The sequence below is a fragment of the Cavia porcellus genome, unplaced genomic scaffold (genome assembly GCF_034190915.1).
Source record: "Cavia porcellus strain 051 isolate PalLab524CR breed Dunkin Hartley unplaced genomic scaffold, mCavPor4.1 scaffold_1, whole genome shotgun sequence".
Lineage (NCBI taxonomy): Eukaryota > Metazoa > Chordata > Mammalia > Rodentia > Caviidae > Cavia > Cavia porcellus.
The window spans coordinates 192,810,982-192,829,195 of NW_026947484.1; the positions used below are offsets into that span (position 1 = coordinate 192,810,982).

Below are 18,214 nucleotides of genomic sequence, written 5' to 3' on the forward strand. Positions count from 1 at the left end.
CTGCCACCGCGCTCTGTCGCCGCTCCTTTTGAAGCTTTGTTTTGAGAGGAGGGCTCACTAAGTTACCCAGCTGGAGTCAAAGCTGTCCTCTCCTTCCTTGGTGTCCCAACTGGCTAAAGTGACAGGCATATACAACACTGTGCTCAACCAATGCTGGCACTTCTAAGTGTTAGTGAATGTTTTGTCACAAAATACTCATCAAGATCAACTTAAGGGAGAAAAGATTGGTTGTGGCTCCTGGTTTCAGAATATTTAGCCCATGCTGAGCTGGCTGATTGCTTTTAGGCCTTTGGTCACGCAGAACATCACAGCGGCAGGGCGCGGGGGAGGGAAACACAAACCTCACGGCAGTTGGGAAGCAGAGGGAAGGTAGGGACCAGACAGAGTCTCCAAATCACATCCCTATGATCCACTCCCGTCAAACAGGCCCACCTCCTACTTCGTCTTTTCCCAATAATGCCATCAATATGTGTGTGTATTTTTTTTTTTTTTTAATTTCACTATGCAGTTCAGGCTGGCCTTGAACTCACTTTGCAGTCCAGGTAGGTTTCAGACTCATAGCAGATCCCCTTACCTGCGACCCGAGTGCTGGGATTAGGCTGTCCACCCATGCCTAGCAAAGGCATGTGATTTTAAGCATTTTCTCAATTATAGTCTGTGAAACTAACAGCATTTTCTTCATTGATCTCCACCAACCACACCCTCGGGGTGTGAGCACCTGCCCTTCACTTTTCTACTGTGCATTCCAGGAGCCAGCTGTGTGCCTTTCCCTGAGGGATACAGAAGAGTCTGTGTGTTTACCCACTTGGTCTGACAAGTGGCAAGGAGTGTGCATGCTTACAAAAGTATCAAAACAGGGCCAGGGGTTTAGCTCAGTGGTGTAAGCGCCTGCCTGGCAAGTGCGAGGTCATGGTCTCCATTCCTGGTACCAAAAAGAAAAAAAGTGTCAAACAGAATCTGGCTCTGCCATTATGCTCCATCTTCCTGGTTTTGTGTATGTTCACTGAGCATTGGAGAGGGCCCAATAACCCAACCAATCCGGGGTTTAAAAAAGAGTTTTCTTGACTCTTCCGGTAGAAGTAGGCAACTCAGTACAGCGGCACACGAAGACCCAGGTTTGCAAGTCCTGCAAGAGGTCAAACGTGAGTAACCAGGTTACTCATGGATGGCTGATGCAGATGACCCATTATGGTAAAATCCGGGTTTTCATAACACAATGGTGGTGTGGGTGGGTGACCGTGACAATAATGAAGATGATGATTTGACATTGGCCACGTGAGCCCAAGTTCCTACCACACTGAAGGACAGCAAGAATCCACCGACACAGACAGAGGGAATTCAGACGCTTCCATTCGGGTGATGAAGAGAACAGCACACCTGACCAGTGAAAACGTTATGAAATGGCTACACTGCTAGGGCTGGCCACAGGTGTGCACGGAATGTACAGCTGTCACGTGTGCAGGCGGTCTTAGGTGAAGGGCAGATTCTTTTGCACTTTTGTAGAGTGCTACTGGTATTTTAGTTCATGTGGAAATTTATTTCTGATGTTCTTGTTTAGCCTTCATATACCAAAAATCAGTCAACATTGAAAATTTTGATGTACTTTTTATAAACATTAAAACTCAATACTTTGTTTTTGTGATTTTTTTTGCTGTTAAGTAATCAATGTTTAATACAATAAAACATTGTATTAATGAAGTTGGAATAAATCATCAATAGAAATATTCTAGAGGATAAAAGTGGGTCTCACACACCCACATTTATGTGCCTTGATGACAAAATCAGTCTCATGCGCCAAGGGCTACTCGTGAGTTGGAGATTTACAGCCATAATCTCTAAAGGAAGAAAACCTAGTGTGACACACCCTAAGTCACACTCTTAGCTATACATCTGATTCTCATTTCTTAGGCCTGAGGGACTGTAGCATTTTCTTTTTTAAAAAAAGCCCTGATCAAGTACTAGGCCCACCACGTAAGGAGCTGAGAAAGAGCGTGGGGCTGAGAGCAATTATTTAAAACATGGCCTGAGGACAGAACGAGCCTGGCCTGGGAATTCACTAGGCAGGTAGACATTTGGGGCCCAGGTCAGACTTACAGCACAGAATTTCAGGGGTGACCCATGTGAATTTCTCTATCCCACTCTAGAGGAAGCTGGACAAAGAAGCCAACCATACTCAAGGGAAAGAAGGTGTAGACTTCCGACTTCAAGGGACTGCACATTTTTAAAATGCAAATGTACTACTGTCCGGGCACGTGGTGCATACTTATAACACCGGCACTCTGAAAGGCTGAGGCAGAAAGACGTCAAGTTTCAACCCGGCCTGGACAACTAAGTGATACCTGGTCTCAAAATAAAAAATTATAAAAATGATCTGGGATGCAGATCAGTGTAAAGGCCCCGGGTTCAATCCCCCATACCATAAAAATAATAAAGTAAGTAAGGACAAGCTTTATCAAAGGTTGTTTTCATATTATAAACTACAAAATGTGGGGCGTGGTGGCACCTATCTGTAATCCCAGGACGAGGCCAGCTTGAACTGTATAACCCAAGGTTAAGGCCAGCCTGAATACACAGCAAGACCGTGTCTCAAAAAACCAAAGTATATAAAGTAAATACAAATAAAATAAACTCCAAACTCTGGCTACAAAAGCTTCTTAATTCTGGGTTACAAACAGGTCAACAAACTAGCATAGGTCTTAGGTTAAAGGAGATTCACATCATTCCTGATTTAAATCAGTTATTTAAATTAAAGGCCAAAGGTTTCATAAGAATCTGAACTACGAAGAGAGACCCTGTCTCAAAAAAAAAAAAGAGTGAGAGAACAGAATACTCTTAAAGGCACTGTAGATGGATATAGATAACAAAACTAAAAGCAAATCACTGCCGGGAATTAGCTCAGTGGCATAAACACCTGACCGGCAAGTGTAGGGTCACGAGTTCAATCCCCAGCACAACAAAAAATACAATAAAAGGAGGAGGAAGTTGGAGACCTACTCCTGGTCCCACACATCCTGGAGTTGTTTCTTTTCTAGAATGTTCTTGTTCTTTAAAGGTGTTTTTTTTTTTTTTTTCTGTTAAAGATGTAGACAAATTCTGTTATAAAGAACAATTTATTGTCTGAGTTCTGAATTTATTGTCTGTCTAGAGTTTTCTATAAGATGGTAATGATTTCTGTTTAAATATTCCCCAAAGGACCGTAATGTAGACATTTGTTTTTGGTTATGTGTTTTGCTGTGCTGGAGATTGAGCCCATGACCTGTCCATGCTAGGAAGGTCCCCCAGCACTGAGCTGTGTCTCCAGCCTTTTTTATTTATTCATTCATGTTTATTTTGAGACAGTAGCTCTCCCTCTTTTCTCTCTCATTTCCCCTCTCCCTTCTCTCTCTCTCTTTCTCTCTCTCTCTCTCTCTCTCTCTCACTCACTCACTACACAGCGTAGGCTGGTCTCAGTAACAGTGATCCACCTACCTCAACCTCTTAAGCTCTAATACAGACATATATCACCATGCCCGGCTGATTTAAAACTTTGTCTACAAAACTTTAAGCTTAACACAACTGATTATATTTTCTTGGCTGGCTGGGTAGTTTGTTTGTTTCAACCATTTAAAAAAAAGAGTTCTAGTCATGCTTTGTTTTTGGTTTTGGTTTTTTGAGAGGTCTCAGCATGCAGTTTAGGCCACCCTTGAACTCTCAGTGACCCTCCAGCCTCAGCCTGCCTAGTGCTGGGATTACAGCCATGAGCCACCACCCTGGTTTAGGTGAACTCTAAGCAAGGAGCACCACTAGAATCAGTTAAAGCTCCCCAAGTGACTATGCTGAAGTCCCATTCGGTTGTACAAGAGCTACTCTACATTTTAAAACCAGTATTCTCTTTACACTTACAGCTGTGAGTCTGTTTCAGTTACACGATGGCTTAGCACCGGGCACCCCAGCCCGTCATCACAATGGCTGCAGCAGGTAAGTCTGGAGAGAGGGCCACCTACCCACCCCCTAATTTAGTCCTAAGTCCTGACAGCCAGTTAACAGGAGCGTCCATCTCAAAGGCAAAGAGACCGCCCCAGCTTTTTACTGGACTGTGAAAATCCGTATTAAGGAACAGAGAACTCTAGACTTGTTTTGGTTAGAGGGCAGCCCGTCTGACAATGCTCTGTAGCACAGGGGACACGCCCAGAGAAAGCTGTGTGTGTGTGTGTGTGTGTGTGTGTGTGTTTAATCTTTTTCCTTTTTATCAGTACAGGGGCTCGAACTCACGACTGCCTGCTTGCAAGGCAGACCCTTATGTCGCTGAGCTAAATCCCCAGCCCTGAAGCTGCGTGTTTTGACTCAAGGCCCGCACCAGGGAGTGGGGCACTCTGCCCATCACGGCTCCTGTGCTCTACCTTCTCCTCCCTTCTTTCCACGGTCCCCTGAGGAGGCTCTCAAAGCAGTCTGAAAACCACTGACAAGGCGGTGCCCTGGGAGTCAGGCTTTCAGTCTCATGTCATCTGTTTCCATCTACAACGCCTTTAGGAGTATTCTTACTCACCTCTTGCTTTTCTTAAGAGACAGAGTCTCACTCTGTAGTTTGGGCTAGCCTTGAACTCACTATGTAACTCAGGCTGGTCTCCCACTCACGGTGATTCTCCTGCCTCAGCTTCCTGAGTGCCAGGATTGTGCCACCACACCCTGCTTTGCTCTTCTTTTTTCTTTTACCTGAGCACAAATAAAACTAACTTTCTATTTCTTCCTAGGTAAGCTAAATGTAAAGCTGCTCTTCTTGTTTTACAAAGAATTATACAGGAAGAGAAAGGAAACATGGAAGTATAAAAACAAGTCAAATATAGACTTTGAGATCTTAAGATAGACTAGATTCTAAAATAAATTCTCTTCACCCAATTATTAATCCATGGCTTTGTCCTCAGGACTTCACACAAGGAAATAAAAACACCACAGATATCTCAAAGCTTATTGCCCCAAGTTTTTGGAAAAGATAAAAGATTACCTTGTTAAACAAAGAATTCCAATTCTTCTTTAATCATCAAAATTACTTCAAAACAAACGTGTTTTGGTGGGAATCTTTATGCACTTTGGTTTATACAGAATACATAAGCTGTAATGAAAACTTTTTCTTTTTCCTCCCGCTACCACCTGCCTGACCGGTCCAGGTATGGTGGCCTCAGTTCCCCAGCCCCAGCAATCCTCCAGTCTCAGCTTCCTGAGTCGGTAGACAGCGCTTCTTTCAGCTTAATTTTTTCTTGATTATTCATTACTGTTAGCATTAGTTAAGTATACTAGGCTGAGATGGTTTTGTTTTGGTGTCAATTAAAGACTTGCATACAAATCAGTAAATCCGCCAGGACTGAGTGTTAAATATAAATAAATATAGTTTACTTTTGCCACATCTAGACAACAGTACTGAGAATCTCAGCTTGAGAAAATCGGGTAAGAAAATGAAATACAAAGCATCTAAATTAGAAAGGAAGAAGTAAAGCTACCGGTGTTCCCAGACAATATGACCTTTTATGTAGAAAATCCTAAAGATTTCACAAAAAAGCTTTTCAAATAAATTAATGCATAAAAATCGAGTCAGGCAAAGCAGTACACATCTGTAACCTCAGCACTCTGAGGCTGAAGTCGGAGGATCCAAGTGTCTGGGTTATTTCAAAAGGTGCTCAATTCCATCCTCAGTACTGAAGAAAAAAATCAGCCGCGTTTCTACAAACAAACAATACGTAATTTAAAATGGAAATTTCTGAAAAGATCCCACGAACAACAACACACACACAAATAAAATACTTAGAGATAAACTTAAAGTGCTACTGAAGAAAATAAAAAGATACAACATGGAACAGAAAACCTAATATCCTTAAGAGAGTTACACTACTCAAAGTGATTTAGAGGTTCAAGACTCATCCCTAAGGCCAGGGATTTAGCTCAGTGGCATAAGCACCTGCCTGGAAAATACCAGGTCCTGAGTTTGATCCCCAGTACAAAAAAAGAGAAATCAACCCCTAACGAAATAGCAACAATGTTTTTTTTTTTTTCCCAGAAATACAAAAATCTATCTTAAATTCTTAGGGATTCTCAAGTGATCTCAAACAGCCAAAACAATCTTGAAAAAGAAAAAGTTGGAGGACTTACACTTCCACATTTCTGAAGCTTAACACAAAGTTTAAGTCATCAAAATAGCAATGGTCCTGGTGTACAGAGAGACTAAGAAAACAGAGTACACAGCCTCTGACCTTCTCTTTTCTTTCTGGAACCAGGAATCGAACTTTGGACCTTGCACTTGCCAGGTGGGTGTTTATGCCACTGAGCTGTATCCCCAGACCCCACCACTGACCCCTTCCATATCTAGTCAAAGGATCTCAGATAAGGGCGCCAAGTCTATTCAACTGATAAAGGACAATCTTTTAACAAATGGTGTTAAGAAAAAACTGATATCCACAGGTAAAAGGAAAGAACCCTTATCTTGGTTCTTTATTTTAATCACATACAGTTGACTCAAAATGCATCAAAGACCTAAACATTAGAGCCAAAACTATGTTTGAAAACAGAAGAAAATGAGGGCCGGGGATTTAGCTCAGTGGCATAAGCTCCTGCCTACCAAATGCAAGATGGTGAGTTTGATCCCTGGTACCAAAAAAATAAATAAATAAATATGGGCAAAAACAGAAGGAAATGAGTAAAACTTCATGTCATTGAATTTGGTGATAATAAAAGAAAAAAACAGATGAATTTGTCTTCAGAATTAAAAACTTGTAGCTGGGTACTGTGGTACCTGCTGCCTTGTGGCCAGCCTGTGCTACCTATTGACCCTGTGCCTCAAAGTCAAAACCAGAACCAAATAGAGCTTCTGTCCATCAAAAGATATATAGCTATGTATCTACATATCTATATCAATATTTAAATATAGATAAATATTTACATATTTTTTGGTATCAAGAATTGTACCTAGGACGTTGCACTGGCCAGGTAGGCACTGTGCCACTGAGCTACATCCCTAGCCCGTCAAAAGGCAGTATCAAGAAAATGAAAGGCAAACCATGGAATGGAAGAAAATATTCACAAACTACATCTGATGGTGCATTAATGTCTAAATATCTAATGGCTGGGCGTGGTAGCACACGCCTGTAATTCTAGAACTTGGGGAGGCTGAGGCAGAAGGACTGTCATGGGTTCCCGGCCAACCTGGCTACAGGGTGAGTTCGAAGTTAGATCTCTTATTCACTGCTGGTGAGACTATAAAGTGGTAGTTATAGTGGAAAACAGTATGGCAATTCTTTAAAAAATTAAAGATAAAATTATCATATAGTCCATCAATTCCATTTCTGGGTATACTCAAAAACATATCTGCACACTCATATTCACACCAACATTATTCACAACAGCCAAAGGTAAACACCATCCAAGTGTTTCTCCACAGCTAAGTGGATAAACTGAACGTGGCAGCTACATGTATACATGGAGTATTAATTCGCCTCAGAAAGGAGGGACATTCTGAGCTGTAATGTGGATCAGCCTTAAAGACCTGATTTTAAGTGAAATTAACCCAAAGAGATAAAATTTTCACTTACAGGAGGCATCCACAGAGTCAAATTCACAGGGACAACCTTCCTACAACGGTGTGCTTTTGGTTCCTTGTCTTTGCACACATAAGAATTGGAGGCAAAAAAAAAAAATAATTGTGGATTTGGGGATATCTGGGACCAGCTTGCTCCCTGCAGGCTCAAGATCAACCATCTCACATAAAAGGAAAAACAATTCACAGTGGCGCAAGTAGGATGGTGGTTGCCACAGTACGGGGAGGGCAGGGAGTGAAGAGTTACTGGTAGAGTTTGCAAGAGTCTGAAAACAGTTCTAGTAGTCATAATGGCTGTGTAACAATGTGACTATACTGGATACTTCTGACACTGGAGAATGGCTACAATGGTAAATTTCATGTTAGGCACCTTTTACTGCAATTTAAAAAAAAGAGTAAATTTGGAAAACAATACCCAGCCCCATGCCTGCTGCCAGCTCTTTCAAGCAATGTTGGTACCTGGCCCTCCCAAATGCTCTTATTTTGCAAGGCAGATTCGTTTGAAAGAAACAACAATATTACATACCAGTGTTTGAGTTGGCATTTTCCAGGCAACCTCAACACTTATCAATCATGTCACCTTACACAGCCTGCCTCAGCCCAAGGTACAGTGAGCCATCCTCTTCAGTCAAGTGACTGTCAACAGGGTGCACAGTCATTGTGTACGGGTAACCGGAGAAGAAAAGGGTGAGTTATTGTCCTAAATTTGCAGGCAAGTCCCAGAGAGAAAAATAGAACATACAGCCACCCAATGAACTAGAGTTGCTTGATTTAGCAAGTAACTGTATAGGACTCTGTTGTTTATCTGAGATTCAAATTTAACTGGGCATCCTGGATTTTATCAGTCTGAAGTATTGCAACCGTGAAGAAGATAATCCAGAGTGTTCTGGTGTTAACAGGGAGCCTAGACAGAAAAAGCCCATCAGAAAAATATACTAGTTACCAAAAAAACCCGAAAAACGAAATTTGTAATGCTTCATCCACTCAGGAACTCCTCCTCATGCGGAGTTTCTATGAACTAAGACTTACTTTTTATACAGACATGTCAGAGGGCAGAAGAAGAAAGCAGAGAAGGATAAATCAAAGGTAGAGATGGGCGAGAACATACCTAGCCTCTGGTTAGGACGGGTTTAGCTTTTAAAATGTACCTTAAAGACCAACATAAAAGTCAGGAAAGCAGAAGAGGTTAAATGCTGGGCACAGATAACACCACCAGGGCCAGGGACTGTATCTGCTCTTCCTCCCATGGAACCACACTGCTGCTTAGCATCTGTGGTCTCTTAAGAAACGCCTAGTACTTTTTGTGGTGCTGGAAAGTGAACCCCGGGACTCCTTGCTGGGCAAGTACTGTACTTTGCCGCTGGCTACATCCCGAGACCCCAGAATCACTGTTTGACTCACTAATACTTTGAGGCTACAAAACGCTACTACTAGTTAGCAACAACTTTCGAGCTTATAAACTCCCAGTTTTTCAACCAGTGTTTAGGTGCTCACAATACTACCCATTTCCTTTGGAATTTGACCCAAACTGAGGTCCCAGAACCCTGTCTGCCCCTCAGGGATAGAAATCTCAGATCATACTCCTAGGAATCAACAATAGCAAGTTTCAGGCTGTGTTGAGAATTCCACCTTCAAAGGCCTGTGTTCTTGTTTATCATTTACACGGTTCACACAGTGGCAATCTTACCTGACTGGGCCTAAGAGATGTAAATAGTCCACACGGCTTTAATGGAATTTAACTTTGTTTCTCTGTCACACAGACCTGCACCAGATGTCTGTCCCTCGAGTTTCGGGGAGAAAGGATCCACCTATGCCCTAAAGAGTAAAACTAAGCCAGGTTCCTCATGCCTCCAACCTAACCCGAAGCACCTGCTGACCAGCTACAGACAGCGTTAAGGGCGGTGGCTGCCTCCAGAACTCCTCCCTGGAGGCAGCAGGGTGACACAAGGGAGACACAAGGGTGTCTGGGGAAGAGGAGCATGACCCAGGCAGGGCTTCAAAGATCAACAGCAGGTGGGCAGCTCTGAGGAACTAGCCAATAAGAATTTCTGCAACCGCAGACTTGCCTTTTGGGGGCCGGGGTGGGACGGGGTGGGGACAGAACATAAACAGAAAGCGACTGACCCACAGACACTGGTGTAAATCTTGATTACGCGAATGAAAGGCTGCATATATTCTACGCCAAAAGACTCTAATTCTCCAAATGCCCCTTTTTATGTAACTAAAGGCATCTTCCCCAAGAAAGCACTTCCCCTCGGCCTCTGCATTGGACTCATTCATTCCTCCACCCGTATGTGCTACCACGTGCCAGGCACCCGCCGGGGCTGGGAAAAACACAGATGAACAGTCCGAGCGCCCTCCCCACGCGGCCATGCACAGTGCGCCTCGGGCATCGGGACTGGTGAGCCTAAGAGCTGGGTGAGACAGACCGTCAGTCAAAGGTTTAGATGGATAAGCAAGGAGGGAGACGCCACGATGTTCCGAGCAAAGGACAATTTGGAAACCGGGGCCACGGGCGCAGGGCGGAAAGAAGCCGAGCAGGCACTGGCCGAGCCGAGGCCCCTCTCGGCCTGGGCGCTGGACGGCCGCGCTGCCCCACGCCGGTCACAGGAGAGTCGGGTCCGAGGCGCCAGTCGGTCGGGTGCCTCTCCAGGGACACGGAGGGGACGGCTGGGCACGATCTGGGGCGGCGCCCGGAGGGTGGGTACTGGCCGTCCCGAGGGCAGGCCGGGCCAGAGCTGTCCAGAGGTCGGGAGGGACCGCGGGGACGCGGCCGACCGCAGGGCGGAGGGGCAGGGCGGGGCGCTGGCCCCGGGGACTGGGCAGCGGAGGGTCTGGTCCTCGGGAGGACGCGGGAGGCGGGCGGGGTCCCCAGGACCCCTCCGGCCGCGGAGGACGGCTCCTACCTGGCTCTCCGCTCGCCCGCTCCTCGCCCGAGCCGGCGCGGCGCTCTCCGGGGGCTGCGTGGCGGCCGCGCACGCCGACGTCCCCCGCGCTCCAGACGTCTTGGTAACGCCCGGCCCCCCTGTGGGCGTGGCGCCGATGGTTCCGACTGGCCTGGCCGCCGCCCTGCGGCCCGCGGGTTGGTTCGGTCCGTCGGCCTGGAGCTCGCCCACCGCCCGCACTGCCCGCGCCGCGGGCAGCCGGAGTCACGCGCGGGGCAGAACCGCCGGCCGGGCCGTGGCCCCGCCTTCCGGGAGCTCGCCCCGCCCCTGCGGGACCTGCGGGGAGCTGCAGCGCAGACCCCGGGGCGCTGGTCGCGGAGCAAGGTCCTTGTGGGCGCTCTACCTGGCCTGCAGTAGCGGCTCGCGGGAGGAAAAAATTTTAAAAGCAGAACCTTAGCAGAGAAGGCCTGACCGCATCGAAGATCCACTGACTCAGCCACTGGGGTGGGGAGGTATGGGTGCCTGGGTAGTGTCCTGGCTTTGTTATTTTTAAAAGGACCCCATGCACAGCCATGGTTAGGAAGCTCCAGTAAAGCCTGGAACCCAGGTGCTTTCTGCTCTTTAGGGAAGGGCTGTGTCTCCTGCTGCTTCTAGCAGGTGGGTCATTGGGTCAACTAGTTCCTGGGTGTCCAGAAGCCATACGGAGTTCCATGCTTGGTGAAAGAGTGTGAGACCTGTGCCGTAGGACTCATAAGCTTGTGAGGTCACTTCAAGGAAGCAGATGCTTAGCCACAGTGCGTGATGCATCTTCGGACTCACAGCATTTGTGGGAACAGGGTTTTGAAGAATTGAGTGGGAAGTAAGGGTGGTGGGGGAGTCAGCATGTGGCAAGAACAGACAAGAATCTTAGAAATAAAGTCTGAGGCCTGGCATGAGAGTGACGTGAAGTGGAAGGGACTGGCCCTGCCATGGGGAGCAAAGAAGAGCTGCCCTTGGGCACAGTGTGATTCCTTCGTTAACAAGCCAGTGCAGGCATTTGGAATGGAGAAAGAAACAGCTACACACCTGCTCAAGGTTAAGCTTGCAGAAATCTGAGAGCTAGGCATAGCTCTCTTGCAATTACCAAATGACCTGAGTAACGGAAAGTAGTATGTTGAGGAGGATCAGTCGGTTGTACAGAGAAGAGCCTAGTGTAGCAGAACCCTCCAGCTGCTGGTTCTAAAGGAAGACCAGCTTGATTCCTGCTCTGGACCGCATATCATGTGTCATTTTTTGCCCTGCCCTTCCCTTTTGCCCCTCCCCTTCTCATCCCCGCTGCTATTCTCTTCCCCTCTGTTTCTCCCCTTCCCTCTCTTTTCTGTGTGGAGGAGATAGGACACATCTTTCTACACATACATATGCTCTTACTTTTGGCTTTAGTACTGTGGTTTACTTCTTGTGTTAAAGAATAATTTGCAGAAACGCATCACAAATCACAAAGCTGTATACAAATACAGAATAAAATACATTTCAAATACCTTATTAAATTCAGTAATTAATGAGAGACCAGTAAGATCGCAGTTATATTAAAACTGGCTCAAATGAGGTTTTGACTGTTTTGTTGAGATGAGGGTCTCATTAGGTAGTTGAGGTTGGTCTCAAACTCAAGGTGATCCTCCCAAGTGCTGGAATTATAGGAGTTATTCCACCACGCCCTGCGAGGTTTTGACCTTTAGAAATGTCTGTTTTGCATCACCCAGAAAATGAATCACTTTCCATGTTTTGGGCTGGAAACATCTTGGATGATTATGAATATTCTACAAGTTAATTTCTATTTCTAAAGAGTTAGAAAATGGGACCAGGTATATAGCTCAGCAGCACAAGCGCCTGCCTGGCAAGGCAAGTGCAAGGTGCTGAGTTTGATTCCCGGTACCCCCCCCCCAAAAAAAAAAGGCAAAAGCAGTTAGACATGGTTTGTTCTCTCCAGGACTCATGTTGAAATTTACGCTCCAGTATGAGATAAAGCTTCCTAGGGCTCTGCCCTTATGAAATCTTGAGATTAAGGAGCTGCCTCAAGAGTAGATCTCCTACAAGAGTCAATGTGGCTAGTCACTGAGCTCTTTCTGTCCCTGTGCCATCTCTGGATTCCACCAGCAAGAAGGCCTAGACCAGAACTACGAACCCAAATAAGCCTCTTTTCTCCCTCTCTCCTTTCCTTCCACTTTCCTCCCTTTCTCCTTTCTTTCACCCCTTCTTTCCTTTTTGCATTACTACAGACTGAACCCAGACCCTCCACTAACTGCATCCCCAGCCCTTTTAAAACTTTTGAGGTGGGTTCTTGCTAAGTCACTAAACCGCCTGGGGTTGGGCATGAACTTGTGATCCTCCTGCCTCAGCTTCCAGAATACTAACATTACAAGTGTGGTCACCGCACGCAGCTTTTTAAAAATTAAAGCAAAGCAAAGCAAAGCCAAATTTACCCAGTCTGTGGTATTGTCAGTAACAGAAAACAGACTAAGATGTTATCTGAATGATCTTGTTTGTTTACTTAATTGTTGTCTGTCCTGCTAGCTCCATGAAAATGGGAACCTTTCTTAGATCTTATTCTTCACTGTCTCCGGCATCTAGAACAATGCCCAGATGAGGGTGCTCAGGAACTATTTGCTGGACCACTTGGATGAATGTGATGGGAGGAGGACTTGGGAAGTTCTGTACCCAAACTGTGCTATGTAGTGTAAGGGCCTGAGATAGCATTGCAAATAGTGCTGTACACTTTGCAAATTCTAAGGACCAGTATACGACCGAACCTTTAATGAATGGGATTTGTGGGGTGAGATAGAGAATTACAGAACTGGTTTCTTTCTTTTTTTTTTTTTTTTTTTCTTTTTTGGAAACAAGGTCTCACTTCTGATTCAGGCTGGCCTTGAGCTCACTGTTTCCCACGTCAGCCCTACACTCACGGCTTTCCTCCTGCCTTAGCCTCCTGAGTGCTGGGATCACAGATGTGTGCCACCATACCCAGCTGTTTGGCTTTATACTATCTCTTTGCATCTTCTTCAGGAGGCTATTCTTCATGAATTTTCTACTCTTTATAAAAGTAGTATTATAACATATCTAGATGTCTCCCAGAGCTTCTGACCTTGTAGGAGGGGCTTTGGAAGGTGAGTGAATTATGAGGGTGACATAGCTGATTTGCTATGAGGAGTGGGGTTTGGCTACAAGAGGCAGGTCACTGAGGGCATGACCTGGAAGGGTCCATCTCCTGCCTCTCATCCTCTCTCCTCTCTGCTTCCTGGCCACCATAATGTGAGCAGTTTTTCCTCCACTATGCCCATCTGTCATGCTGTCCTGCCTTGGAACTGGAGGACTATGGACCGAAAATGTAAGTCAAAATAAACCTCTTTTTCGTTAAATAATGAGTGTCAGGTGTTGTGTCCCAGTAATGAAGCAGTGGCTAAGACAGGTAGCAACCAGTGACCATCACTTCAGCTTCCATCTTGGTAAATAAGCTGACCTGTTGAAACAGTATTGTAAAACTTCAAACTTTCTAATTAATGCTGTTCCTTGTCTCTCATCTTAGCTCTGCTACAAGTGTCTGTTTATGGAAAAAAGAGAAAAATAGAGCTTACTAGGTATCTATTTTCCCTCCTTTCTCTCCTCTCTTCCTTATTTGCTAACCCTCCTTTCTCAGGGGTTGAGCAGGGCAGGAGGGAGGAGAGATGAAAAAGTTCTTGTTAAATACTGTCACAAATTGATTTTAGTTCTTGCAAGTATCTAAAGGATCCTGTTGTAGATTCTTCAGATTCCCTTTCTTTTGGTGGTATTTCTGTTCCTAGTTACTCTAATGCATGTGAATTCACTTCGTTAGTCACACAGTCTTTAAAAATCCCTATGCATTAAAATCAACATTATTAATGTATGTATTTTACATAAAATAAATGCACATGTCCTAAATGTACAGATTGGTCAATTTTGCACGTGTGTGCCTGTAGCTATCTCCAAAATAAAGATGAAGAAAATTTACCTCTGCCTCTTCTAAGTCCCAAGAATTCGACAGTGTGTCTCATTTTCTTCTGCCAAGGCCTCCTCAAGCTCTCAGATGGTATCCTGGTTCTCCCTCTTTCCCTGGCTCAGACCTGCTCTAGGGGAGCACTGGGGCACCCTTGTCCTGGAAAAGCATGGAGCACAGGTCTGTCTCACACAGCCGCCCACACACGGCCACACAAAACACAGCTCATTGCTCCCTGCACTTTGGGTCTTCAGGGGTAGTGGGATGTCAGTACTCTGTGTCCCCAACATGTAAGTATATGTTCTCCAGGTAGTTTCTTTAAAGTCTTCTCAGTTTGGACTAAATGGGGGAGAACTCATAGCCCCCTGCTAATTCTCGCCAAAGATCCCTCTCTCACATTTGAACCTCTGGACCCTTTCTCAAAGTGCACAGGGCGATGAACAGTTGCAAGCATGGTTTTTATGCCCTGTCCCCTTTCTAAGTTTCACGTGGCAGTGCCATAGCTCAAGCTGGAAGGTGCCATTTACTGTCTTGGCTCTTCAGCAGAGACTAAGTGTCAGGTTCTCAGTAGGCATGTAAGTCACCAAGAGAAGGTGGTCATTGTTCAGAAACTTCAAGGGAGAATGTGAGTCCAAACAGTATTTTTGACAGATGTCTTAGATGAGAGAACATGAGTAAACCTGCATCATACAAAGATGTCCCTACAAAATAACTGGAAATTAGACATAGAAGGATGAAATTCACTTTGAAGGGAAAGGGTAACGGGAAGTCTAGGGAAACAAAGGCAACACTGAGAAACATCAATAGTCTAAGTGCTAGCATTGTGTTTGTTGACAGAAATGAAAAGTGAGACACAATTCTTGCCTTCAAGGAGGTCATTCAGCAGGGTGCCATGGTGAATGCCTGTAATTCCAGCACTCTGAGGAGCTGGAGACAGGGAGACTGAGTTTAGGGCCAGCCTTAGCAACTCGGCAAAAGCCGGTCTTTCAAAAAAAATCCGTTCTCATAAACTGTTTAGGAGAAGTTCTACTCATGTATACGTGTATACGTATCCTTTCTGTATAATGCATGATGAAATGAACAGCTGCTTGGAAGAAAAAGAGACACTAAGGTACCCAAGGCTAATTCTGTATCGTCATGCTGTGAATTCCAGTAATGCCATTATTCTTTGTTCAGAGTGATTTTAGTCTGTTTTGTATTGTTTAATTTTGACATACATGAAGGTATAGGCAGCTATTTTGAAGAGAACGACAGACATTATGGAGTCACTGTTGATTGCCCTATCATCTGGTTTTGAAGGCCTATAATGCCTTCATCACTGTTCTGATCAGTTTAATACTATTTTGTTTTGTATGAATTCACTGTGTGTGAAGATGTGGACAACTATTTAGAAGAAAATAAGAGACATTATGGTAGCCAGTGATGATCTCCTGTTGTCTTGCTTTGAAATCTGTGTCATTTACATTGTTTTCTTCTGCTTGGTTTTGTTCTGTTTAGTTTTACCCTCCTTAAAATAAAACTTTAAAAGAAGCCCAGGTACATAGCTGGTACATAGCTCAGTCTGAGGGTCTATCCCCAGTAACCATGCCATCCTGCCCTAAAGAAAGAAGAAAAAGAAAAAAATCCAGATCGCACATGGTCTAGAAGAGAAAACAAGAAAAGTTAGCCATAGACAAAATGTATAGAATCTATTTTAAGTGACGGAACATGAAAATGTCGAGAATGAACAGTACACTGGTACAAAGGAGAATCACCCAGCTCAGAAGAGGAGGTTGTGTTGTTAATGAAAGATCCTAGGAAAAGTGACCGAGCTGAAAGTTAAGAGTGATAGATACTGGCAGACAAAAGAAAGATTAAGTATATTTTAAGAGCCGAGAATAGGAACAGACAAGAAATGAGAAGCTTCTGAAGATACTGGAAACTTCGGGGTACTAAAATTGTTTGTTATGGCAAGAATGAGATTGCATACAGCAGAGAATGATGGTGAAGCTGGAGAGATGGGCCGCACCATAGTGAGACCACAGCGGGATTCTGAACTGGCATGTGACATAACCTGATTCGAATTTTGGAAGGTTGGTTCTCTGTGGTGTGATACTGGGTTGGAAAGAAGCAGATTGGGTGCTGGGATATCAGAGTTGGTGTTGTTATAATGAGTGTAGTGGGACTGGGGATGACTACAAAAGGAGAACGTTGACACTTTTGGTTCAGAGCATAAGCAACTTGGTGACTGAAAAGTTTGGGTGTTGGACGATTGTCAGAGGTTGCGTGACTTGAGCTTATGTTTCTAGAGGCTCAGCTAAAGTGAAGGATCTTAAGATCCAATTTCATAAAATTTATCAAAGTAATTTATGGCATGAAGACAAGTGCTCACTAGTTAGACTTACATCCTTTCAAGTCAGTTTAATAGGTGGATCTGGACTAGAAATATGGGCTAGACACAGACTCAAGTGTCTCTCTGTTAGTAAATAAGGTCATGAGTCTGAAGAAAGTAATTCAGAAAAGGGTTCAGGTCAAGATGAGCAGAGAACCTGGACTGAGATTTAGGAATCAGTACTTAAAACATGCAAAAAGTGGAGGCTGGGGATTTAGCTCAGCGACATAAGCACCTGCCTTGCAAGCGGGTGGTCGTGAGTTCGATCCCTGGTACCGATAAAAAGTTAAAAAAAAAAACAAAAACATGCAAAAAGCATAGAGCCACACAGTTGAGTCGTGTGATCAGACTGCAGCCAAGAAGCTGGGAGAGGAGAGAAGGTGGGAGGGTCAGAGTCCAGGGAGTTATAATATTGCTCGCCTAGCGTATTGCCGCGGGGACCCCAACAGACCACACAAATGTCTCCACTCCAAAATATGTAGTTTACTTCTCCACAGACTTCCTAGAGACAATTCATACATACAGTGTATCAAAATAATTTCATGGCATGAAGACAAATGCTCACCAATAATGGCTTCCATCCTGTCGAGAAAATGTTTTTTTAAAACTTGCTGCTTCGTCTCCCCCCAGTTCTGAAGCTGAACAGGACCAGTTTTTGGATCAGTGAGAGGGGAAGAAGGCAACACTTTGAGTTGTCCTGTCCAGGTGGGAACTGCCATTTTCTCTTTTCTTTTTCTTGTCCAGAAACACCTTCACCTTCTTCAGGCCCTCTCTCCGCGGCTGCCTCCTCTTCCTACCAAGGCCTCACAGGTCACTCCCTGGAAACTGCCAGATAAGCCAGGCAGGCGGGCGGGGCAGGAGCTCACGCGGCCCCTGGCAGGAGGCAGGCCCACACTGTCCCTCTCCACTCCTTCCACATTGCTCGTCTGGCTTGAAGCTTGGAAGCGATGGTGAGAGACAAGCATGAGGTGGCTTTTTCTTAAAAGCTCTGCAGGTCTGGCCGATGTGTTGGGCTTTTCCTAAACCCATGTGTCTTGCTTTGCCAGGGTACAGCCTTCAGCGGAGGAGCAGGAGTCTGCTGATTTCTGCCCTTCTGACTCAGCTGCAGGTCTGCGCAGGAAGGAGAGCAGGGCTGGCTCTGGGCTCTCCCGGCCCTATCTTTTTAAAAGAAAGCTGTCTTTCTTCTTTGACCTCAACTTCGTCATCTTGCCGGACGTGATGATGGCCCCGAAGCCTTGCTGGTGGGAGAAAGCGTAGGCAGAGCGGCGGAAGCTGGGGCGCTTCAATCTGGCCCGCTTTGGGGGAGGCACCGGGTACTTCATGCAGTGACGGATTCTTTCAAAAACCTAAGCCCAGGGTGAGGGGCAAGATGCTTAGCACAGGGGCAAAGCTAAGAGGCACGGGAGCCC

General features: G+C 45.2%; 2 protein-coding genes, 1 long non-coding RNA gene and 1 other non-coding gene across 12 annotated transcripts in view; 2 read left to right on the plus strand and 2 right to left on the minus strand.

Annotated features, from left to right (window-relative positions):
* The window catches only part of Rusc2 (RUN and SH3 domain containing 2), a 70,250-nt gene extending 59,644 nt beyond the window's left edge, over positions 1 to 10,606 (minus strand). Inside the window, exon 1 of one of the 2 annotated variants that reach the window (XM_063225821.1) lies at positions 10,468 to 10,606. The gene's annotated coding sequence lies outside the window, so the exon portion shown is untranslated. The remainder of the gene's footprint in view (positions 1 to 10,467) is intronic. The other variant, XM_063225826.1, reaches the window with a different exon arrangement.
* On the plus strand, positions 7,592 to 7,731 carry LOC111757122 (small nucleolar RNA SNORA38). Its single transcript, XR_002791501.1, has one exon. It is a non-coding gene; the product is annotated as a small nucleolar RNA SNORA38 (small nucleolar RNA).
* A 132-nt stretch (positions 10,607 to 10,738) lies between the features above and the next one.
* On the plus strand, positions 10,739 to 18,001 carry LOC134470676 (uncharacterized). The gene is made up of 2 exons (XR_010039721.1): positions 10,739 to 16,506; positions 17,550 to 18,001. It is a non-coding gene; the product is annotated as an uncharacterized LOC134470676 (long non-coding RNA).
* The window catches only part of LOC100727223 (phospholipid-transporting ATPase FetA), a 122,528-nt gene continuing 121,582 nt past the window's right edge, over positions 17,269 to 18,214 (minus strand). For all 8 annotated transcript variants that reach the window (XM_063225857.1, XM_063225867.1, XM_063225835.1 and 5 more), the window contains one exon: positions 17,269 to 18,151. In XM_063225857.1, coding sequence (XP_063081927.1) covers positions 17,960 to 18,151 — 192 coding nt within the window. In that variant the 3' untranslated portion in view covers positions 17,269 to 17,959. The remainder of the gene's footprint in view (positions 18,152 to 18,214) is intronic.